We start from the raw sequence: 25,337 nt of genomic DNA, 5'->3' as shown, positions 1-25,337 counted from the left end.
ACAAATGCTAATCCTAAGCAAAATAATGCTATAGAAATTTAAGTTGTGCCCTGACCAAAACATTCCCTAACCTTAACCTGTCATTAAAGACATATTTTTGAGAAATACATTTTCCAGTTGGTTGATAGGCTATCAAATTCATATAATGAATGAAAGAATACTAGCTGTGCCCAGACCAAAACAATCCCTAACCCTAACCTGTCAGTTAGAAATGTTTTTTTTGAGAAAAAATATTTGACTGAGGTCAAAGACTGTGGAAACATAGAGCTGTGGGAGTATAAAGAGAGCACAGAAAACAATTCCGTGTCCAGGAGCACGGAAAACAATTCCGTGTCCAGGAGCACAGAATTTTGGCAAAATCCATGCTCCTGGACACGGATTTTGAGTCCTTAACATCCGTGTCCAGGAGCACGGAATTTTTGGAGATCATGTTGGACAAACACATAACAGAGAACAGAGTGGAGAATTAAGTGGCCAGCAGCATTGGACGTGGTAAAGGCGACTATGGCATTTACAGAATTGAACAGTGTTCAGGACACATATATCAAAAAGAATAGATAAACAACCACCTGTAATGTGCCACCAATCATAAAAAGACATGCCAGCATATACTGCCCCACATAAACAAGTTGACGGAAACAGACGCCAACACAAGTAGACTTTGCACACAGGCCTATAAATACAGTACACATGCAACACATTTGACATTCAATGCATAACCACAGGTTTATATAGGGACATTGAAGACACAACTCTTACACAGACACAGACACGCACACTCTCGTTTTCATACAGGCATGCACGCACACAAACTGTACACAGTACCTGTGCAGAGCAGTTGAGCAGTCCCGAAGACGTGCCCTCCGACTCTGGATAGGTGAGCTCCACGGCAAACTCGAAGCCCAAAGGCAGGTAGCCCGTCATGAAGAACCTTCAAAACAGAATACATACCTCATCAGCTGTTATTATTATCAACCAAATACACCAGAGAGAGAGAGAGAGAGAGAGAGAGAGAGAGAGAGAGAGAGAGAGAGAGAGAGAGAGAGAGAGAGAGAGAGAGAGAGAGAGAGAGAGAGAGAGAGAGAGAGAGAGAGAGAGAGAGAGAGAGAGAGAGAGAGAGAGAGAGACACAGACAGACACAGAGACAGAGAAGAAAACTACAGAAGGCTGGAGTCAAACTTGGTTTCCCAGGTTTATCATACAGGTGCTTTACCAAACTGTGCCTAGACGACCTTCACTGTGGGACTTTCTAGCTGTGGGCTTATCTGGGTGTGCTTAGTAACCATGCCAATCGTCAACCAAAAATCCAGCCATCCCCAATTGATGGTACCGGTGCAACTCAAGGACTCAGTCATACTCAAAATAATCTGTCCAAGTTCCTCATAACATAGACAAAGTTGCTGTTGACCATCTACTGTATGCATTTCTATACGCTTAATTGCTTCAGTCAAATAATGAGGCCTACAGTAAGTTGACTTAAAAATACAGACTATGTTTCCTGTGGTCTGTTGCTTTGTGCGAGTGTGTGTGCCATGCTAAGGCACTTGCTCACTCACTGCTAAACATAGTCTCATGATGCAAGCAGGAGGCGTTTTATTGCGGATCACCAATGCCTTTTGGGCTACTGCAAAGCCACTGGTTCATCAAGTTTCTCAACACAGCTGAGATGCAGCGAAGATACAGGATACAACATAAATTCACTCTTGTCCGCCTAGTCCATCCGTTTGGGTTATGGGATGAATGAATACCCCCACGAGCAACCTCAATATGGGGCAAGGGGCTGCTGGGGCCTCCTTACAGGAGTCCAACCAGAGAGGAGCGACACACACACACACACACGCACACAGAGACAGAGACACACACACAGAGACAGAGACACACACAGAGACACAGAGAGAGACACAGAGAGAGACACAGAGAGAGACACACACACACACGCACAGAGACACACACAGAGACACACGCACAGAGACACACACACAGACACACACACACACACACACACAGACACACACACACAGACACACAGACACACAGACACACAGACACACAGACACACAGACACACAGACACACAGACACACAGACACACACACACACACACACACACACACACACACACACACACACACACACACACACACACACACACACACACACACACACACACACACACACACACACACACACACACACACCTATGTGGAGGGTAATTTTCAGCTTGGGCATAACACTGCTGGATCAGCAGCATGCACATGCACACGCACACAGACACACACAGACACACACAGCTATGTGGAGGGTCATTTCCATCTTGGGCATAACACTGTTGGATCAGCAGCATGCACTACAGAAGTCTCGTATTACACAGTGGCAATAAACGGAAGCACCGGGTTACATTTTGTTGAACGAATTTCAACAAATGGCAAATCATTACAGAAGCCCATGTGCAGTGTGAACACTTGACAAAAAAACCACATTTCTTTAATCATTTGGAAAGAAGCTTCTAAAAACGACTCGCTGGTTATAATTTGCATTATGAATGAGGTACAAAGGCTCCTAAATAGACTTCAACTTTTCCCTAGAACAGTAGATGGAAACCTACTTTGGTTGCAAAACCCAAACTGTTGCGGTTCAGTGGAGACGGGCATGTGAACTGGAGGCCAGCGTGTGCCAACGCTGTCGAGGACACCACATGCATCTTCCATCACCATGAGGCAACCACAACAAAATAGTTAAACATCTACTTTAGCACTGAGAAAATGGCAAGATAAACATGCATTCTGAGCATGAAATGAATTTCACAGGTTCTAACTTAGGATGCAAAGTTCAGGACAGTCTCTGAAGAGAGGGATATGTTGAAAGGTTGTTGTGACCCAAATAAGCATTTTAAACATTAACATATTTTTACATTGCAATACATTATTATTCCAACTAGACTAAGCGTTCAAAACATGTTATGAATGAGTTAACCCATTTAAGCCTAGAGACACATAATACGCTGCATTCAGGCTCTTGAGATTTGAGGGTTTTTTTAAGAGCTGAATGAACACATTCTAATGCAAAATGAAGGTCCTAGCTTTTTTTAGCATATTGCAAATTATTTCATGTTTTTTATGTGCTTCAGAGGCTGAGATGATTAATTGAATAGGCAGAGGGCACCCTTTCCCAAAAAGGGCTTAGGCTAAAATGGGTTGAAGGACCTTGGGTTGGATTCGAACCTGGGTCGCCGGCAAAACAGTATAACATCCTAGCTCATTGAGGCACCGTGCCCCCCAAAATGATGCACATCATATCAGAAGGTTAAAGCAGGTTGGCCATCTCACCCCAGGGCTCCAGAAGTGACGAAGACCACCCACAAGTGGCCCAGGTCAAGGGTGAAGGTGAACAGGATCATGCCGATGAAGGACATCAGGTAGACGGCCAGCGTGGTCTGCCTGGGGGAAGGGGAGAAGCAAACGGCACATTTCAGTTTTTCAGTTCATCTAGACCATACTGCACACACACTGACTGCACTGCATTCTCTTGTGTTCTTGGTGTGCAATGCATACATTACTGAAATGTCACACACAACACTCATGTGGATGCCGTTTCAAAACAAATATACAGTATATGCACACAGTCGTGTAACCAACCACTCGGGTGTCAAGTACTGCGTGTCTATTAGGGGAGAGAAAAGCTTCCCTGTCCATTTTGGCTTCAGTAGTTATTGGAGGAACGATTTGGGCTTGTTTGGTCTTAAAGAAAATGTTAGAGGACCAAATGTGAGGAGTGCTAGTTCTTGTGCTTTTAGAGTTTGGGTTAACGGTGTTAATGAGTCCAGGGGTCAGCAATAATTCTGTGTTCCAATCTGGAATGCACTGCAGTCATTTGGTGTTCCGGTCAGGTATGTGATTCTCCTAAGCTCATTCCCTCCCTCCCTCCCCAACAAGTGCACTCCACTGCACCCAGCTCCACCCACCTCCACTTCTTGGCTGCCAAAAGTATCCAGCTACACCAAGGCTGTGCCCCCTTCACCACCCTCACCTCAACGCCTTCACCTCTCCATCACACAAACAGGCTTCTGACAGAGCAGTGCAGCTGCAACGGATATCACCCATTCATTTGAAGCAACCCCAGCTATGTTGAGCGCAACGCCAAACCCCCTCCCCAACCACCACCCGCCTCCACAGACCTCACTCTCTGACTGCCTTCTGTTTCAATTTTGATGATACTTAAGGAGTAACACTCCCTTAAAAATGCTTTATTAACGTAAGTTTAGAATTAGTTCATTACTAAATATTACTAATTCACACATTTTTGTAAGTGAGTAAGAACCAATTTTACGACAGCACAGTGGAGTGAGAATTGACTGGATGGGTTTTTATGTGCGTTTGCCTGCAGGGCACAGCTATATTCAGTGCTTTAATCTCTTTTGCTCTTTGGAAGAGAAAAGTCCAGGACTGCTGAAGCTGTTCTGTGCCTACTGTGTTAACATAGCATTTCTTACTCATTTCCAAACCAAATTTGTACATTTTGTTAAACAAACCATGTAAAATAAACTACTAAATTTGCTGTTTATAATTAGTTCAGTATTTACAAAGTGCTTATACCGCTTTTAAGGGACTGTTAAAATGTGTTGCCATTGTTTTAAAACGCATTCTCCAATTCAATTTCCATTTACTGGTAGTCTGAAAAGCCCATCGTGTTGCACCTGTCTGTTTTACATACCCTGAGGCTGAAGGCTAAGAAAGTTAGCAGTTGTGAAATTGGTGTTGGTACAAAACCCAGTCTGTCAAAAACAAAAACAGCAGTAGAAACCTTCTCAGTTTCAAATACTGTTTTTGCTTTTTGACAGACAGACACAGCTTTGTACCAACAGCAGCTTCATAACTGCAGCTAACATGTTTTGGATGAGCATGTTGTTTGTGTAATGCAGTTTTAAAAGCTTTTTTTTTGGTCAACTCTTATTGTCTATTTTTGCGCAGAATGGTCACATGCATTTTAACTCTACATCAAAAATCCATAGTATTACAGATTTTTTTAAACTTAAATTTAACACATCATCCGATTATGGCAAAGAGTATGCAAATACAAGTTAGTTAAAATGTACTGTACTGCACTGTAATACAGACTGGGTTATATGAAGTATCAATTGCTTAGAGTAGTGTGTGTTTTCTTGTGCTAGGAATAGTGACGCCCAAAACAAGCCGTCTTTACATGTATATGTAATGAACATGTTTCAGTCAATAGTTTGCAGTTATAGAAAATACACCGAGACCAAAACACAAGGTATTGGGGGGGGGGGGAGTGTCTGTGGTGAAAATGGGGCACTTTTGGCCAGGGTCATTCACAGTAGGATGTCAACTTAGAACTTTGGACTGCAGTATTTTGCTTGTTTGACCACCCGTGTTACGAAGGCTATTTTTTAAAATTATTATTTTTTTGCTCTACCATGACCGTTAACAATAGCAGGCTGATGGACATTGTGTATTACAGCTGAGCCTATTATTAAACAGTGCTGACTCAATAACTTAAGTGCTTAAATCAACTCACGAGTGGCTCAGACATTGCTGACATGAAGCCACATGAGCGCAGTCTGCTTTCTCCTGTTCCTGAGCATTCATTGAGAATGAAGAACAATACACTGTTACTGTTGCTTGTAAATGTAGATGACCAGAAACTAACAGCCTAATAATAGAAAAACCCTCCTCTGATTGTTGTCCGACCCATGAGTGGTAAGAAATCTAGGATTTAGAATAAGCTTAAGCCCCAATATGAAGACCTTCAAAATAAGGCTAAACATTCCTCTTTGACTAAGGTGTGGAATTATGTGTGGAAATGTGTTGTGTATGTTTATGAAACCTCCTATTCCCATTTCTCTGTATATTAGTACTGTTATGACATTAAGTACTCTCGGCGCCTTCATTTGAGACGTTTAGAGCAATGGTCCATTTGCACTGTGGGATGGAGTAGCACATGCTAGCCAAGGTCACTGGGTCACTGGGACAAAACCAAGTGAACCAAAAGAATTAAAAATCACAAAAAAGGATAACTCTGTCAAATATGCCGCAGCATTCAAGACCCTGTCTGAGTATGTGGCCGAGTCAAACATAAAAGCCATACACCCATAATCCTCTTCACGTTTTACATTTGGTGTACTGTAAATCCTTCCAAGCAGTGGCTAAGACCTTTCCTTGTGACTGCTCCTTCTGCAGAACTTATCCTGGGGCTACACCGGATGTGCCATGTCATGCTAGGTCATGTTCCCTCAAAAATACATAGAAAAGGATGAGCTATTTTTTTTAATGTTTACTATGATCTTTTAATTATATTTTTGAAGCAACTTGACTTAACATAACTTAACGCATCCAGTATAGCTCCAGCCTTATAGTGCAAGATTAGGGTATTTAACGATCGTTAGTTGATCAACTCTGGGTAATTAAGTATGCAATATGTGTGTCTAGGTTCTATTGTCTTGCACCTATGTCTATGGGTGCAAGTCAAGATCCAAGCACAGTTTTGGTGCAGTCATGAATGCATTATACCAGTACCATTTCCTCATAAAATAAGATAGCTAAAAACTCACATACCTAGCTTTTGTGAAATGTCATTACTCTTTTACAGCAAGAATATGTGTCTCAAAACAAAGATCTTTACATACTTTTTATGGCACCTTCCATGCTCCCATGATTTAAGTTTGTTGTGTGGTTTTGGGTGTGAAAGCAGTATGCAAACTATCTCAAGTGCCCCACGCCCATGGGAATAACCGTATTCCACAGAAACCCAAGTCTCACTTGCCTAGAAACACCCCGATGCCGATTCGGTCTTTTGTCTCACATTTCATCAGGTGCAACGAGAGGTCACCTTGCACTACAGCCCTTATACAGTGTGGAGAAACAGAACAAATACTGTTAAAAATGAATGAGAAACAACAGTCTTTGGCACTGGTAGGGCATGCCTTTGGTAGCCTGGTTCTCACCGACCGTGCGTGTGTGTTCCTCCGGAGCCCGCCGGTGGAGCGGAGCTACACACACTACAGTCTGGTAGCGCTGCCATTAACATGCTCTTCTCGAGTAGAAAATAAACGGAGCATTTATTGCTTAAATATCAATGGCAGCTCGCATTGATGAGTAACAGGACAGATTATAGACTATATTGACTCTCTAGAGATGAACAGAAATCGTTTTTGGAGGAATTTGTTGGTGGTGAGTTGCAATAAATGCACCATTTTCTGACTCGAGAAGAACATGTTAACGGCAGTGCTACCTGACGGTAGTTTGTGTACACACACGCACCGTGGATGAGAACCAGGCTATGCTTTTAGTTAGTCGAACCAATCTCTACTATATTTAGATTTCATTTATCTAGGTTAAGGGACTCCACTGTGTTCTTGACCAACTGGAACAAAGAGAGTACAGTTGGCCAAACATAACAGGTTCAATATTTACGTGCATGTTAAACATGTTTTTTGATCACAGACAATCTGACTACGGTTTGGTATGCTTGGTAAGTAATTAAGCTTTTGGTAAAAAAAAGCAAAACATTATGGACAGAAAGTGTCAACATCTGAGGATCCCTTCACATGGGTCTAGATACAGAAGGAGAAAGTATTCTTCTGCGAACACAGCTATGCAGGCATACTGATCAGACGTCAACATCCATTTCTGCCTTGTCTAACATGCAAATGCTATCGAAGCTTCACACATGCTTGATGCACATCAACTTTGCGAATGCATGGACTTCACTTTTTTTCCAACAAACCAAATTTTATTTTATGACGCGTCACGTCCTCTGTTCCGCTTACTGCGTTTCCATTCATGTGCTTTGCGGTTCTGATTTTTTTGAGGATTGAAAACGTCTGTTGCCCGATGTCTTCCATGTTGACTACACTTATTTCGATTCTATGGATAAGTCAGCTTATGCACGATTTGCATGGTGAAAAGGATTTTTAAAGATATTACCAACAAAGATGTACAGCAGAAACGTCCATGCAATCTGTCTGCATAACATCACTGTTAATATATTTATTTGACCCTGTCCACAGTCTGTTTCCGCAGAAGCATACAGGGAGCTTGCACAAGGTAGCGGTAGTGTTTGGTCGCTTGACACATTCAGTCACAGTTCTGAAATTCCAAAGGAGTTTAGCTCAAAGGCCCTTGGTCTTACTTGTAGGTTTTGGTTCGGTCGAGCCAGATTCCACAGATCAGGGAGCCCACCATGCCAGCGATAACGATGGTGAGGCCAATCCTGCCAGCATTCACCTCCTCACCCTACACAATTACAAACACACACATGCACGCACACACACGCACACACACACACACACACACGCACACACGTCAATTAACATGTTTCAACCAATAAGATCATCAACAGACATCCCTTAGTCCATACACAGACTCTCACCAGTATCACAGTAGAAACTTGTGTGTATGTGTGAAAAAAAAAAAAAAACCCAAAAAACTCACTGGATAGTACTCTATGATCATGCGGTTGAGAAGTGTGCTGACAGCATAAAAGCAACCAACGTTGAGACCTGGAGAGAGAAGAAGATGGATAAAAACATTAGCCAAATGTAATGCAATATATGGAAGTCAGAGGCGTGCTCAGTCCCTTTATAAAGATGAACAAAGTATTCTTGTGTGTGCTCTTTGGTTCAAGGTTCAATGTCAAAAAAGTTGTTTGAAAAAAAAAAACAAAAAAACTTCTTCTTCACCAAGGCACTCCAGAAAGTATGTCCATTAAGGACTTTAAAATTGCCCACGCATAGCAGCAGTTGAGCCTTCGCTACGCGTGGGCAATTTTAAAGTCCTTAATGGACATGTCATAATAATAATAAAGACATTTTTAACTATACTTTTTGGAGTGCCTTGGTGAAGAAAAGTTTTTTTTCTCTTTTCAAGCAACTTTTTTGTAATGTAATGTAATGTAATTTCTCAGTGTGCTCACAGCAGTAGCCCTATTATACATGGGTTTCCCGTTTGTAAACAATTCGTGGCTGTGCGCCCCTGGCTGCGTCCGATTGTTGGACACTGCTGTCACTCAAAAAATGCGCCCACATGGTTGGCTGCTTAGCGTCTTGCCCCTCCTCACAGTGCTAATGTTTGTAAACGAGAAACCTATGTAACTGTATACAGCGACACATGACATCTTGATTTCAACTTGAGTCGTAAAACAGGAGATCATGTACGGTATCTGATTTAGTGTCAAGATAGAGTGATAAGATAAGAATGACATTATCGCTTTATGCGTCACACGCCTCAGGTATCTTTCTGGAAAAACGTGTTAGCAGAAACGATTTCCGATGTGAATAACATTTCACAATACTTGCAATAGGCGAGTAGGTTGGAGCTAAGGCGTTAAACCTTAACTTTGTTATTTCTGGACTGCACAGCAATAGTTGATCACATGTGTTGTGGAAAAATACAGCTGGCAGGTCAATTATTACCTTACTGCTATTAAATAAGGATTGCATCACCTTTCTTTAAATGCAACATGCAGGTTTTGTAGAAGTAACAAATGTAGTCAATGAAGAGTATTTAACTACGGTACCCCCAAAATCCAGTGCAGAAAAACAACTGCAGAAAAAACACTTTTTTTGAATGTGCTCTTTGGCCTGGGGAAAACAAAACGATATTAGAAAGAAGTAATCAAATACAATCAAATTAATATAGGCAAATTAAAAGCTCTTTTTATACTTTTTGGATACATAAAACTGACTTCAACAGAGGCCATGGTTCAGCACCCCCGCTGCCATACTGTTGTGTGGGAACTTCATGTCGTCAATTATTAGCGAGAAATCCATGTCCTTGACCAGGGAACTATTCCAAGAACAAGGCTAAGTGATAAACCTGGCTAAGTTAACCTAGAGGAAGTGGTAAACCTGCTAATACCCAGCCAACAGGTGTCATTTAGTTGAGAAAAAGAGGACCCAAGGCTCTTGTATTAGAAGATTTACCACTACCTCAAGGGTTATTTTACCTGATTTACTACTTAGCCAGGGTCTTGGAATACTCCCCAGGTAGGCCAGAAGGCTGCGCGTGATGATCACACTGGCAGCCCTGATTCTACTACTACAAACATAACAATGTCAATTGGCGTCCGGCCAACCACAAACTGACTCTGGGCTTTAGACACACTTTTGATTGAGGATGCTGCACCTTTGTGTCGCACATTTGTGTGTGTGTGTGTGTGTGTGTGTGTGTGTGTGTGTGTGTGTGTGTGTGTGTGTGTGTGTGTTATATAAAAAATTTTTTGGACTTCTTGTACAATATGGTAAGGAATATTTTAAGGAAATCCCAGGTATTTACTGGGGTATCCCTTACAGTTTTTCTCAAATGTTCACACGCAATTTCTGGTAGTTGTACCAATTCTGAAAACATCTCACCAATTTACTACCACCCTGAACCAATTCCACTGAACCACAATTCATTCTTTACACTGAAATTTAAGCTTTAAAAAATCTCTCAAAACACTACACACAATTCTCTGGATGTGGTCAAATTTTCATTGAAAAAAATAAATGAATATGGAACACACCATCAATTAAAAATACTAAAACCAAGTGCCATACTGTGTGCACTTAACCATATGGACAAACTACTTTTATACTTTTTACAATGAGCAATTATCAGTCTATAAGGACACACATGGTCAGGTATGACCAGGTATGATATTGATGAACAGATGAGACGACGCACTGAGTTCACATGTAAGTTTGAGTTGTAAAATATGTAATTCATTTGTCATTTGCATGTGGTTACCACCAATATTTTGCAGTACATTAGTGCATCTCTCTCACCCCCCCCCCCCCCCATGTACATTTGTTGCAACACATCTGTGTTCCCACAGTCTGAAAATAATATTTAAATATTTTGCAACTCAAATATGCCATCTGCGGTGAAGTGGAAATTTTAACAAAACATGGAATGCTGTACGTCATTATGATTATAGTGTTTTACAACATGCACATTAGTATTCAAATGGTTCTTACAAATGTCTATTCAAATGATGTCTGTGTGTGTGCTTTTAGAAGAGAATACGTTGTTTTGAGACAAGCTATTCATTTTGCAGGAGTAGTGAGGGGTTTAGCCCATTGTGTATTAGTTTTTGGAGTTTTGACAATTCGAGAAATTATTCCAGAAATTGTGTGTGTGAATAATCAAGAAAAACTGTAAAAGGAACACAAACTGCCTGTTTTTCATCTTTGGCCTCATAGACTGCAACACAGAGCTGGTCTTGTCCTACAAACTTATTAAGTGTTATAATAACCTACATGGGGCGGGAACATGAATTTAGAAGTGCATGTTTTATGACTAGTGATCTGGACTCTAAGGCGCTTGCTGCAGGATACGCGAGCGTTTCGTGCGAATGCGTTGCCGTGTGTATATCAGGTCAATTTTGTTCGCGTCACATACTGCATGCAAATGCTTGCGTTTCGTGCAAATGCTTGCTCGTCAAAATAGCTGGGGGCGATTGTAAGAAAGACTGCTCAGTTCCATGCGAGTGCTTCCGGTGAAAACGTCACATGCAGTGGCGTACACAATTCAAGGCTCACGGAAAGCGTATCGAGGGCCTAAAACTAAACCCACCCAACATTGGATCAACACTGAGAGAGCCGTCCACAGCCTTCAGAAGCACTACACAGAAGGACGTTGAATGACCCTGGAGGGGTCTGTGACCAGACACACTGCTTTTGCGAGGTTGAGTTTTTACGACCAACTCACCGTAGCTTATGACTAGCAGGATGAAGGGCCTGTTGCAGACGAGCCTCTTGATAGAGGCCATGTAAGAGTACTCCTCCGGGGGGATGGCCCGCGCCGTCACCTGGGACTGCGTCGGGGGAATGTCTGGCTGATCCTGGAAGACTGGTAGGAGAGAACAAGGTCAGAACATAAGAAAGTGGACACGAGGGCTGTCAACCCATGTGATGACTTTAACAGATTTGTATATTGTAAACAGTGTTTCCCACAGAAATTTTGGAAACTATGGGGGCAGCGGAGATTTCTTTGTTGGGGGGGGGCGTAAAAACAAGGAAAGCAGTTTAGGAGAACAGAAATTTGAAACGCACAGACAAAAATGGTCTAAGAGAGTAGGCTATACCTTTTCCCCAACACACATAGGCGTACATATTCTACATGAGGGGTGCTGAAAAGGGCTGAACAACATATTACACATTTATGTCTATACACATTCATTACACATTCATTTCTATATGCAGCCCGATGTCTCCTCTGCTGTGTCAATGAAGGCCTGTTGCCTAACTCATTATCATACAACTGTAAAAATAAAGCCTGGAGGGTCAGTAAACTCATCCCAACTGTCCCTTCTCACAAGGTGTTTTATTGCTTTTATTGTTAACTACAACAACTTGACTAGGCTTTTGATCCCTCTGTCTTTCAACCACTCATTTCAACCACTCAATTTTTTTTTTTTTTTACATTTTCGAAACTATGGCGGCCAAATTTAAACTATGGCTGCGCGCCATAGTTTCCTTAATGTATGGGAAACACTGATTGTAAAGCTGGGCTTCATGTTTGAGTATGACCAAGGTTTTTGTGATTCTGGTGTCTGTTGAGGATATCAGAACCAAAATGTGGCAATCAAGGCCAGATGGGTAAAAAAAAAACCTTTGTATCTGTGATATTATATTGTCCAATTGAATCCTGTGCTGACATCTTCACATTTTTATAAGGCCAGACCATTACAACGCATATAGCTGGTGGTATTCTAGAGAGTGACTTAAGTTCAAGTTAATCACTTCTCCAGCCACAGTCCTCCTGGTATTAAATTCTCCTGTTCTTCCTGCCATTCTCTGAGTCTGGTGAAATTACTTCCTGGTCCAAGCTAGCCACTATCATTAAAAGGGATGATTGAATGATATATGCTACCTTGGGGGTAGAATTTGTGATGCCGTTCAGAAAACTGCTGGAATAAAAGTAGAAAGGTAAAACTCAATCATTTAACTCGGTCATTTAACCTTATTTCCAGACACGGTGGAATGTCACTACACAAACCCAACCCGTGACCCCTAGAGCCCAAGCCCTAAATCACCAGCCTGCAGCGGCATAAATGGTCACACCACAGGAATCTTTAATGTGACCCATGTCGTGTGCTGGCCTGTAGCGAGAGATGTGGCCCTGGACCTCAGTAAAAACGAGCACGGGGGCGACCTCAGGGGGGTTGCTGAAATGGCTGAATTCCAGAGCGAAGCTGGAGATGTGCATTTGTTTGTTTGTGATCACTGGAGCCTCTCTGGGACCTCCCCTGAAGACCATGTTTCATGTCTTCCTCAACCCACCTCTCTCACCCACCCCCACCTCAGCCATTTCTGTTTCTCTGCCCCCCTTTGCCCCCTTTCTCCTTCTCCCACCCCTGTGGAATTCTTGCGACCAACACAGAAGTGAATTATGTGTCGTCTTGGGACTTACAACCTTCATTGGTTACAGTCTCTTCAGACAGAAGAGCACAATGGCACTCTGTGGAACATGGTACAATGGCCAGAGTGTCCCCGTGTGACCACGCCTCGGTCAAGCACTGAAGAGTTACTCAGCCTGCCACCCTGCATAATGAGTCCCTGCACACTGGGAATGTCCCGAAACTACTTCTTCACCAGTAAACAGTTACAATGCATATGCTAAATTACCTTAAGCAGTTGTCTCCTGGAGACACATATACATTGCATTCAGGTTCTTGAGATTTGAGCTGTTTTATCAAAAAAGTGGGTAAGTTAGCTGACTGAACAGATTCTAAGGTTAAACAAGGGTCCTAGCTTTTAAATATAACTCATTTCATGTTTGTATGTGCTGCAGAGGCTGATATATTTAAGATTTAATAGGCAGAGGGCACTTCCCTAAAAGGGCTTAGGACAAAATGGGTTAAAGTGATACTGTCCATTTTTTGGAAATAAGCTTATTTTACACCTCGCCTTGAGTTAAATAATAGGGTTTTACGGTTCTCCTATACTTTCAACCGTTCTCTGGGTACGGCAGTGCAAATTTTACCTCCAAGCTAGCAGTTAACATTGAGTCCTATGAGACCAGTTAGCCGCCAGCTGGTCTCATAGGCCTCAATGTTAACTGCTAGCATAGAGGTAAAATTTGCACTGCCATGCTCAGAGAACGGTTGAAAGTACAGGAGAAAGGCCAAACCCTATTATTTAACTCAAGGGGAGGTGTAATATGAGCTTATTTCCAAAAATGGGACAGTATCACTTTAAGTACCCCTGGTTTGGTTTCTATACCACCTAAAAGCCATTTGGCAATGATTTCTGTATTACTGCACTGTTCCCCATGTGTTGTTTCCTTATTGGAGGGATGGCAATGGATGTGTGCAATACACACAAAAGGAGCAAGCACCAAACCTCCCCATGGGGGTTACAATTTGTCAGGCTCTCTGTGTAGTACGCACCTCAAGGATAACGGCATAAGCGAAATTCGACCCGAGGGAAGCCCTCTCTCCTTTCTCTATCCAGGCTGAGATTAGAACACTGCACAACGGCCAGTACAATCCTCCGGTGCCCAATCACAGCACAGTGAAGCACAGCACAGCGCTCTACAGTGTAAATTTGGAGAGGATGACAGTCACCCCAGTCTTCTACCAAATCCTTTCCCATGCTGCATTAAGGTTCCCATGCTGCATGAAGGTTCAAATCTACAATTACTTCAGAGCTTTTGCCTTTTGAAATGTATAATTTAGAATAACAAGAATAATATCCTGCATATCTTTGCCGTCAGCTTTTGATTTTTTGTATCCTGACAGAAGTTGGAGCAGAGCATAGCAGATAGACTTCATTGATCATGGAGGGTTGAAAGGGTTAAACGATGCAAGCAACGTATTGTTGTTACGATCACTTCCATTATTCTTGCTATGCTTTCCTGCGAGCCTCCGGGTGGCCAATAAGTGGTTCTGACTGAGAGGACGTGCTCTCTGGGAGGCCTCGGTGAACATGATCTGGACAGGCAGACCCAGATGGTCCAGCCATTAGTAAGCACAGATGGAGAGAGATGGAGCCCTGTGGCAATCACAGAGACTCTATGACAAAATGCACACACACTTTGGCATGGACCAACAGACACATAAACAAGTACACGCGGAAAGGCAGATAGAGGCGCGCGCCCTCCCTCTCTCTCACTCGCACGCACACACGCACCCATAAAAACAAAAAAAGACTTGGCCCTCTAACACTGCCAGCTCTGTGTGGATCTCTGACGGATGGCTGACCATTTTTCTTACAATGGCTTCACTGGAGGGGAAACGACCCAAACAACAAACATCTGCAGCATCTGACTATTGTACTTTCTGTTGTGCTTGGCACGCGAACAAAGTGTCTTTTTTTAAAGGAGCGTCACTGGCCCAACTGTTATGGCAACAGAGGGGTGAGTGATTCTGTAAATAGCATTGAGTCACACCCCATAAATAATTTCCCCAGTGTCATTTTAATGGGCGACTTTGTGCCAAAGCAAGGCGATCAAAACTTCACCCCAATCTTTGGGACACTAACGCAACATTTTGGGTCTTGGCATTGCTACTGTGGTCAGAAGCCACATTCTCCAATCTTTGATGCTGCTCTGAGGTGCTGAGTCTAGAAGCTGTGGAAGACGGCTATGGAGGCTTATGTTTTTTGCTTTGTGCATCATGCCATTAATATTCAAGAAAGCAGCGTTTCACTACTAAAATGGAACAACCCATTTTCACTACCCATCTGGAGTTGAGCATGTTGCCTTTGACCGTAGTCCATTCGCCGTCAATACAAAGACCCCACAGCATCAGTGGCAGGAGCAGCAGGGCAGGACAGGAGGAGTGTGCAGTGCAGGAGGCTGTTTATAGTTCAGAACAGTAGTGCCCCTTTAGGTAATGCCAGAGCCGTAGGTTCTGGAAAGGAAGCAGTAGCTGCCTGGTAGCTTAACTGGTGAGTGTGTGTGTGTGTGTGTGTGTGTGTGTGGTCGAGGTCTCTATTGCAACTGTTAACGTACTGCTACGTCAGTGTCAACTGTCCCCGCTTCTACGTAGATGCCACTGGGTGGAAATTTCCACTTGGGAAGAGAATGGAAATTTCCATTGAGGATTATTTATGCAGCATAAAAACCGTCCATTTCAAGACAAAAAAAAGACACAAATGAAAAGTTAATCTCTTAAAAATGCTCCTCAAAATACATGGGACATTTTTCCTCAAAAATACATGGGACATTTTTCCTCAAATCCAACTAGTGCCACAATACATGCAACCTACAGTTTATCATTTGGGTAGGACAAACACGAGTTCTCTGAATAAATTTTGCACGACAAATTATTTCACATAGTTATCTGATTCACTCTTAAGAGCCTCCAACAACAGTTTGTTTTCGTACAAACAAGACTGAATGCACATCTCTCTAGGGTCGTCCCTGACAGAGCGCTTACTCCTATTCACTGCCAAATGACTCCCCCGTCTGCTCACCCTTCACATAGCTCCATTTTCTTTACTTCACTTGCATAGTGTCGAAAGCCCTTGCATGATCCTGTGCTATGGGCGTTATTTACACTGTGCACAGGGACAAGGAGGACACACAGTAGATGCCCCTGCTGCTTTAAGATGAAAAGTGCATACTGCAGCTCTTCCTTCAAAGTGTCAGTCCACAATTTCTGAAAATGTCCACATTTCCAATCGCCCCTCAAGTTAAAATAAGGGAGTTTTAACCTCTCCTGTTCGCTTTCAAGGCAGTTTACAGGAACAACAAGCATCAGGGAGGGTTGGAGCCCAAAGCTTCTGCTTAGGTGGCTAATATACTGTATGCTCTCTGCTTTAAAATGTAATCTGTAGTGCATGCCACTGTGTCTACGAGTGCCTCAACAGGGACATGAAGTGTCGTGAGGGAAGAACAGGACCTCATTAGGGCCTCCGTGAGAAAGGAACAGGGTCACACGACTCAAGGAGTTCTGCTGACATGAACGGCACAAGAGCATACGCGGCATTTACGATGACCAAAGTCGTCTTGTCAACAACATCACCAATGACATTGTTGACGGGGGGGAAAAGACTTCCATTGACCTCCAGACTTGTGGCTTGAACTAGGCTAAACAAAACAACTCTTTTGACTAAGATGACCTGGGCGGGATGAATGAGAATGAGAACACTAATGACATTAATAAATACATGATTCAGTAATTAAGTTTGAGGGGGGAGGGGTGGCGAGCTGCTCTTGGAAATGTATTAGCCCAATCAGCATGGTAAATGTACTAGCCCCTTTTCCTCTATACAAGCACATTTCTTTGTCACACAATAGTAGACACCACCATATCTGATAATTCTAGCGTCTAAATCATTCTGGCTGCGTTTTCATTTTAGCAGTCAGGTAATGGAACACCGTAATGAAATTGCATCATTTAATGAAGCGCAATAAATAATGTTATATGAAGAAAATCATGTCAAATGTGCTGGTGTTTGGTGTTCAGTGAACCCGATGCCGCTATGCGTTCCGGACAGCTGGAGCGAGGTGTGTATTTAGTCGGCTCTCCTTTTGATCTGATCAGCTTTGATTTATTTTCACAGTCACGGCCACATGAGCAAGATCCTCAAGCATGATGTACGGCATTTCATAAGGGTGCGAGAGAGAGAGAGAGAGAGAGAGAGAGAGAGAGAGAGAGAGAGAGAGAGAGAGAGAGAGAGAGAGAGAGAGAGAGAGAGAGAGAGAGAGAGAGAGAGCACGACAGCACAACAGGAGCACTCAACAAATCCCTGACAATAAACAACGGATGAGGAAGATGAGAGGAACAGGCAGAAAGGGCGCCCTGCTGTTGCCTAGTGTGAGTGTTTGTTTGCTTTTTAGATTTTGTTTGTTTGAGAGAAAGGGACAGAGAAAGAGGGAAAGAGAAACAGAGAGAAGGGATGTTTGTACATTTATGTCATGTCCCTGTGTGTGTGTGAGAGAGAGAGAGAGACAGAGAGAGAGAGACACAGAGAGAGAGAGAGGTATGGGGGTGCTGATACGTTTCATTATCTGTGTAAAACATTGTTTTCATTCCACGTCCCCCCGTCTGCACGTGATGAAACCACGAGGTCACCGCTCTTCCTTGTGTGACGGCACGAGGCCAGCTGCACATCTGCTGAAAGCGTACAACTCTGCAGTCTTGCAGGTGCTGAAACTCCAGGGCAACAATTTACTCAAAACAGTCCCTCTAGTCCATAGGTTCAGAAAGAAAATGGCTATTGAAATGGGGTTCTCCTTTAAATATGAAACCACCCATTCTAGATCTGGTCTTACATGTCAGGTGAGATGCTCCATGGTTACATGTCACTCAACAGGTCTCCCTCATTGACAAAAAGGCCTACGTGATTGCCCTCATCCTTCTTCACATTGTCTCATCCACATTGTCTACAGTACGGGAAGTGAAAACCCTGCATCCATACAGGGTATTATGCTTAATTTGAACAATCATATACATTTCTTTCTATTTTCTGTCTAAATTCTCAAATCATTTCTGTGATGTCTTTGGAAGTCATATACTTATACTGTAACACGAATGACTAAGCTTAGGCAGCCTTCTTGTGCTGATGGGTCAGTTCATGATTTGCTGGAAAGACTCAAATAAATCATAACAAAATTGCTATGACATTACAGTCACATTATGTCATTAGTGACAGATTAAGACTTGGACATTTCAGACAATGAGGTTATAACAGAAGCTGGTTATAACAAATGGGTTATCCTATTGTGAACTAGGCATTGACTTCTATATTTGGAAAAGCACAGATGTCAAATCTCAAAACCTCTCAGTGTACTTGTCTACGTGTTCTTCGCCAACACATACCAATGACGCTTTGTCAAAGGTTGCATTTTTTTCTCTTGTATAGTTTCCATTTTTATAATTGACGGTAGCAACAGCGAATCAGTAAGCCCTATCTAGTCACACGTACCAATGACCACCAGGACAAACAAGAGCGTGGCCACGCCTGCCGTGATGTAGAACATGATGCGGATGTGGTGCGCCAGCTCCTCCATGTCCTCCACATTGGGAACCAAGATGGGGGGAACCAGGAAGCCGATGGCAATGCCAAGCTGTGGGAAGAAGAGGGAAGCATTTAGAAGACGCACCACTGAGAATTCCTCCAGATAACACATTTTTGTTGTCAGTTGGGTCACAGATCATCTGACGTGTACGGTACTACTGATAAGCTGTGACTCAACCACACACATACATAAACACACACAATAAACAAAATGACTGAACAACTTCAAATTCATTGCTCTGACTTTCTGTAGGAAAGATTTTCAGTTGAAATGCGCCGGTTTTTGTACCACAACATGCTTTGGGAAAGGTGTCAGCTATAATATGACTGCAATAGTAAGTTGAATTGAACGATAAGACAACATGAACATCAATGAAAGTTCAAAGAATGAATTAAATATCTTCGTTCTACTGTTGTTATCGTGTAATAACCTCTGCAATTATCCAATGACGGGCTGGTTGAATATTGGACAGAGGGAGGGAGCCAAAACAAATATGACCACAGGGCACAATGTGTAATCATACATGGCTAAAAATGCACTGATAGTAGGCCAAAGTTTGTGTTGTTAGATTCCGGGTGTTTTCTGAAGAGACTGGCACAGGAGGTGTTGGTGCACTCATATGGTCAAACATGAAGGCCAGGCAAATAAAGGGCAAATGCAAATTTCCTGTTAATATTTCCTCATTTTGGTATGGATACAACTACTGACTTTGCCAGGCTGGCACCATTTAAGTTTCGGGGGAAAAGTGTTGGTGAGAGGGCACAACAGGCAGCTGTTTGAGTAGAACCTTTCATGCAGTTTTCAGTGAAAGTGCTGGTTTCTTTTTATTTTTTTAAACTTAAATAGCAGACACTATGCACTGATGACGGCTTAAGGGCCAAAGTGCTTCTGATTACCTAGTGGTATAATAAATAATAAGAGTCAGCTCATGAGTGCGTTTTTCACCATTTTAAGTTTACAGTCTTTTTACTTGCACAAAGTTATTTATTTTACATCAGAATTTAAGAACGTCCATCACTGCTACACTTCTTTCTTTCTTTTGTACATTTGTTTGTTTGTTTTTGTTTTGTTTTGTTTTTTTGTATGGGATCATTCCTAACCAATACAAGAGTTAATATGTAGATTGGCTGGGCTAACTGGAACATGCAATTGAATGGAGTGTCATAGTCAGTTGGGGAGGTGGGATGGGACTAGGGAGGTCACAGTCAGAAGCTGGACATGGAACATCAGGGCCAAAGGTCGGGTGTCTTTTACTGGTAGAAATGATACATTGTATGAACAGTGTATGGAAGTCTCCAGAGATACAACTGCCCACAGTCAACATTAGTTATCCTACACTGCAGTTATGGGGTCTTACATTGGTACAATAAAACCTTGTTTTAAGGCTTAGATCTTGACATTTACCAAATCTGTGCCTCTGCATTCAACAATCTGGTGGTAAGTTACCATGCAGGAAAACAAAAACAAGACATTTAACATGTAGTTGGTTTTCTTTAGCTTCTGTAAGCTGTTACTCCTTACAGTAATTATTAATACATGAATAACAATATTTCATTTTTCATTGAGCAGTTTCACTTCTAAGCTGCAACTGACTGATATAACTATTCATAAGGCAGGCTGCATATTGACACAAGTCGTGCTCGGATATTTGCTTCATCTCAACCAAATATTTGCCAAGCGCTGACACTGCTGGTGTCTGTAAATAAAAGGAACTGCAGCGTGTTGTAACCATTGTGGAGTGACAGATAGTAGTCTTTAAGCCACTGCATCCAACCGCAGCTTCAGGTTTAGGGCATCAGGTGCCGATTGCTGATGAACACAGCTCACTTCACTGTGGCCCTTTCCTGCAACCTTCTACACATATCCTGTAAAATGATGCCAATTATAAGCCGCTGGCAGATGAATCAATACCAAGGCTGTACAGTACAGACTGGATGCAGATACTGAGTTTGGGGTTCATTACAGAATGAACTGTACACAAGATATAATTGAGTCATTATTCTGGGACTTAGCATACCATAATGATGTTGTCGTTCACTCATGACACATCAGTCATTCAATCAAATGTGACAAAAATATCATACCATCAACATCTATCCTCATAGAGCATGGCCGACTAAGGTCTTTGACTTGTGTAAGGAGTCAGGATTTGAATTCAGGAAGAACCCACCTACTGGTAATGGATGAAAACTTTTTTTTAACAAGAAAGATATGCACTGGCAATCAATATATAGCGTAAGCCTACTTGTTAGTTATCTAATTCAAAAGGACCTTTAAGACATTGCCAGACTTTTGTACGGTCGTTTGTAGATTTGACATCCTGACATTGATAAAATGGTCTGTGTGGATGTGTGGGGTCTGGGATGTGTGGGGGGGGGGGAGGTCGTATGTGAAAAGTGTTAAATTCCAGCTGGTCGTACACATTTTAAAAATGTCTCAGCAGTGACTTTTGACACACAACCAGGAGGCCAAGGAGACATGGTGGCACCTTTTTGCTTGGGGGGGAAAGTCTCTCAGTGAGAAGACCCCAGTCCCCGTTTCCCCCCTCTCTCTATTTTTGCCTCTCTTACTTCAAAACTGCCATTTTGATTCTGTGTGTTGTAACCAAAGCACTTTGCAGATTAGTCAGTGGCGTGCCGGTATGGTTTAACAAGTGGTCTAATCTTACAGTGCATTAACCCATAAACCTCTTTTAGTCTTCCGTCTACAAAGAAATTTATGAAAAATCCATAAGGGAACCCCTGAGCTCCGTTTTGACTTTTTTTTTTTAACTTCAAAATTCTTCGATAGATTTCCTAAAGATCAAAAGGGTTAAAGGCTTATATTTTCTAGAAGTCGGTCACAAAATCAAGTACTAAGCTCAGACCCGCTGTCTTTGAGTAGAAGGAGGTGAGACACTTACCACTGCCTTTTGTGTTTGGATGAAAGGGGGGAACTTTGACAATATATATATAAAAAAAAATGAACAAACATGAGCCACAAATGTCATGCATAGACATCTGTAACAAACATCAGCTGACTGGAGCCTCTAGGACTGGACTATGTAAATGAAACATCTGAATGGAAAATTAGGAGCAGCTACGTTAACCCTTTCATCACCAACTGCTGCAGAGAAAATTAGCTTTTTTTTTTTTTTTTTTTTTTTTTACATCTTTATGCTTCACCATCTTGAACAGATCAGCACTATGCTAGGAGCAGTCTAGAAACAAACTGAAATTTTAGGACAGTGAGATGCTTAGGGAGAGATGCTTATCTGCCCTGGATAAGTGTGAGGATGTGTCCATTTCTTGTGAGGGAGGATTAGTTTATCTGCCGCAGTGCATAAGAACACTGACCCAGGAAAAACAATGACACCACTCGAACACCACTCTGACATGATTCCTCTGAAGTCACACTATGGTGACACACTCCTTTTTTATTGCTGAAAAACAACTCAGCTCCCTGAATCTGAAGTATAGCTACCCTGAATACTGAATATTATAACTCTGAAGAGACTCCTTGTACAAGTCTGTAGATGCTGAAAACATGGCATTCGCATTTAAATGAAACTAGCTGTGTCACAGAGGAGCCACCTGCCGATAGGCTACATTTACAAAACGGAAGTACCGGCACACAACCTCTGGACTCTGCCCCACTGAACTACTGCCTGTGGTCTCCAGACAAACTAAGTTGCTAAAACGTACACAAAGTGAGTTATGTAGCCAAGCAAGCAAGCTTAAAATTAGCTGATAAGTGGTTATACTTAATAAACTATGGTTTAAATCAGGGGTGTCAAACTCATTTTAGTCCGGGGGCCGCATACAACCCATGTGGACCTCAAGCGGGCCGCATTAGTAACATCATCGCAAAAAAAAAAAAAAAAAACGTAAAGCAGAGGATTAGTGTTCAGTACTATCACGTTTTAAGTGTGTTGAATATGTAGAAAGCAATGCAATACTGATAATCCTATGCAAAATGTCCTTGACTTCATTCATTCATTGGCAACCGTCAATTAATGAAATATGGGACAGTTCATTTTGGCAGGGGGTCTGGGGGTTTTCCCCCAGAAAATTTTGTATTTCTTATATGTAATTTCCTGCATTTTCATGCATTCTAACATCCCGTTTCCAGTTTGAGCTTAATAGGAACCAATACAAATCCAATTATATTTATTATTTAATTACAACCAATACCAATACAATACGAATAAGAAGTATTAACATTTTATCTCTGTATATGAGGTCTATAATAAATGAGCTTTATCAAATGCCTGTTACAGTACAAATTCACTATTTATAATAGAAGTGTGATCTGCACTTTACTACATATATACAGTGTAACAGAGGGACCATTGGGTTAATGTCATGCAGGTCTCGATTTTGCCCCGAGGGTCGTAATTGCGCATTTCGGTTATTTCATTAAAAAAAAAAAAATGTAAAAAAAAAAAAAAAAAAAAAAAAAAAAAAAATATTTTTTTACAACCGGGCCGGATGGAACCCTCCCGGATGCGGCCCACGGGCCGTATGTTTGACACCCCTGGTTTAAATGATAGTTGAGTACATTTTTTAAGAAGTAATAGAATGATCAAACTCAGGGAAAAATGTAGGTGATGCCAACTATACAGTATTAAGTTAAGTCTACTTGTCTACCCAACCATGCCTGTGGTCATAGACACACATCATTCTCTACCACTGTATAGAAACAGTTTGTAAGGGGAAAAAAGGAGAAAACTTGGAGAAGCAGGAGTGGATGTTTTGAGTGAAGCTTTTGTGGACAGAACATGCAGTTGGTGGCATGCAAACACAAGTGTGCTAAAGGTGCACTAACTCATTCCTGTTAATATTGTGCAGCTAAGCATTCTAGTATCAAAGATTTTGTCATACCTGCCTTTCTCCTTTTTGTCACAAAATAAAAAGGACAAACAGCTTTAACACACAGCATGCAAGTACAATCACACTCGGTCTTATACTGTGCCATACGTATGGGGAAACTACAACACATTATGGGTAACACTCAATATCCAGTGTAGCAAATAGACAAAAACACCAAAACATGTAGATGGCACTGTACACACACACACACACACACACACACACACACACACACACACACACACACACACACACACACACACACACACACACACACACACACACACACACACACACACACACACACACACACGTACACACCTGATTACCCAACACTCCAATGGAGCAGGCAGTGGAGACCTCGCGCTCTCCAAACCAAAGCGATGCCAGTCGCGGCGGGATGCCCAGCACAAACACCGTGCCCACGGAGCACACAAACTGCCCGATAAAGGTCACCCAGAACATGTCACGCTCCGCGCTGCCCAGCTTGATGCAAGCGCCGATGCAGTTGAAGGCCGCGCCGGTCAGCACCACCTCCCGCGAGCCTCTCCTGTCCAGCATCCACATGACGGGCAGGATGAGCGGGATGTACGTGGCCAGGTAGATCATGGAGAGCCAGTCCAGTGCCAGCGAGTCGATGTTGTAGAAGTTCATGAAGATGTTGCCGATGATGCCGTACTGCAGCCACATGAAAGCGTTGCTGGCCGAGTAGGCGCTGAACAGGAACAGCATCACCCAGCGCCGGTGGTACAGGCGCGTCTCTGGCCGCACGGACAGCAGGCCCACGCGGTCCCCGCCGGCTTCCATGCTGGACGGGGAGGTGGGGCTCAGGGGGCCACCCAGGGAGCCGATGTTGCCCATGCCCGGGATCAGCAGCTTCTTGCTGGGTAGGGGGCCGCCGTAGCCCTCCCCTACACCCGTCTGGGTCTTGCTCATCTCCGAGCTCCGGCTCACGACCTCATTGCTCTGAGGCATTGTGGGTGGCTGCTGTGCTGTGCTGTGCTGGCAGCGGGGGCAGGTTGTGTTGGGTTGGTGTGGTGTGTTGTGGTGGGACGGAAGCACGGGGTTTGCAGCCAAACAGATGTGTTTATATCAAAACAGTTCTCTTTTTCGGCTCTCGCTTCCTATATCAGCTTCTTGTCTCCCTCTCGTCGCCTTTTGCCACTGGCTCTAATCGTTGGGTGTTCTGTCTAACTCTGGGTCTGGGTTGGGGTTGGGGTGTCCGTCTCTCTGTCTCTCTGCCTGCCTGCTTGCTTGCTTGCCTGCCTGCCTGGCTAAGGGGTTTCCTTACAATGTGTAAGGGTGGCAAAAAAAAAGAAATCAGCAGGGTGCTCCTGTGTCAAAGCCTGGGAGGTTCTATTCTGCTCGGTTCTGTTCTGTTCCTTCACCCGCCCCTTTTGGCTTCTTCTCATCGGGTCACCTTCGCCCGTATGTGCCTCCTCGTCCAGACGTCCCAGTATATATATCACCTCACGCCAGGTCATGTGACACTAAATCTTCTGGGAATTCGCCCCCCT

At 42.9% G+C, this 25,337-nt stretch overlaps 1 protein-coding gene across 3 annotated transcripts in view; it reads right to left on the bottom strand.

The window, feature by feature from the left end:
• Positions 1–25,250, bottom strand: part of LOC134469287 (heme transporter FLVCR2-like) — a 35,068-nt gene extending 9,818 nt beyond the window's left edge. For all 3 annotated transcript variants that reach the window (XM_063223454.1, XM_063223455.1, XM_063223456.1), the window contains exons 1-7: positions 24,142–25,250; positions 18,877–19,018; positions 11,708–11,848; positions 8,450–8,517; positions 8,148–8,251; positions 3,326–3,436; positions 826–931 (exon numbers count right to left, since the gene is read on the bottom strand). In XM_063223454.1, coding sequence (XP_063079524.1) covers positions 826–931; positions 3,326–3,436; positions 8,148–8,251; positions 8,450–8,517; positions 11,708–11,848; positions 18,877–19,018; positions 24,142–24,795 — 1,326 coding nt within the window. In that variant the 5' untranslated portion in view covers positions 24,796–25,250. The remainder of the gene's footprint in view (positions 1–825; positions 932–3,325; positions 3,437–8,147; positions 8,252–8,449; positions 8,518–11,707; positions 11,849–18,876; positions 19,019–24,141) is intronic.
• Positions 25,251–25,337: the final 87 nt, after the last annotated feature.

This window comes from Engraulis encrasicolus, chromosome 18, assembly GCF_034702125.1.
Source record: "Engraulis encrasicolus isolate BLACKSEA-1 chromosome 18, IST_EnEncr_1.0, whole genome shotgun sequence".
NCBI classification, from domain to species: Eukaryota; Metazoa; Chordata; class Actinopteri; order Clupeiformes; family Engraulidae; genus Engraulis; species Engraulis encrasicolus.
The sequence above is the reverse complement of the archived record's forward strand: the minus strand, read 5'-3'. Positions and strand labels throughout refer to the sequence as shown.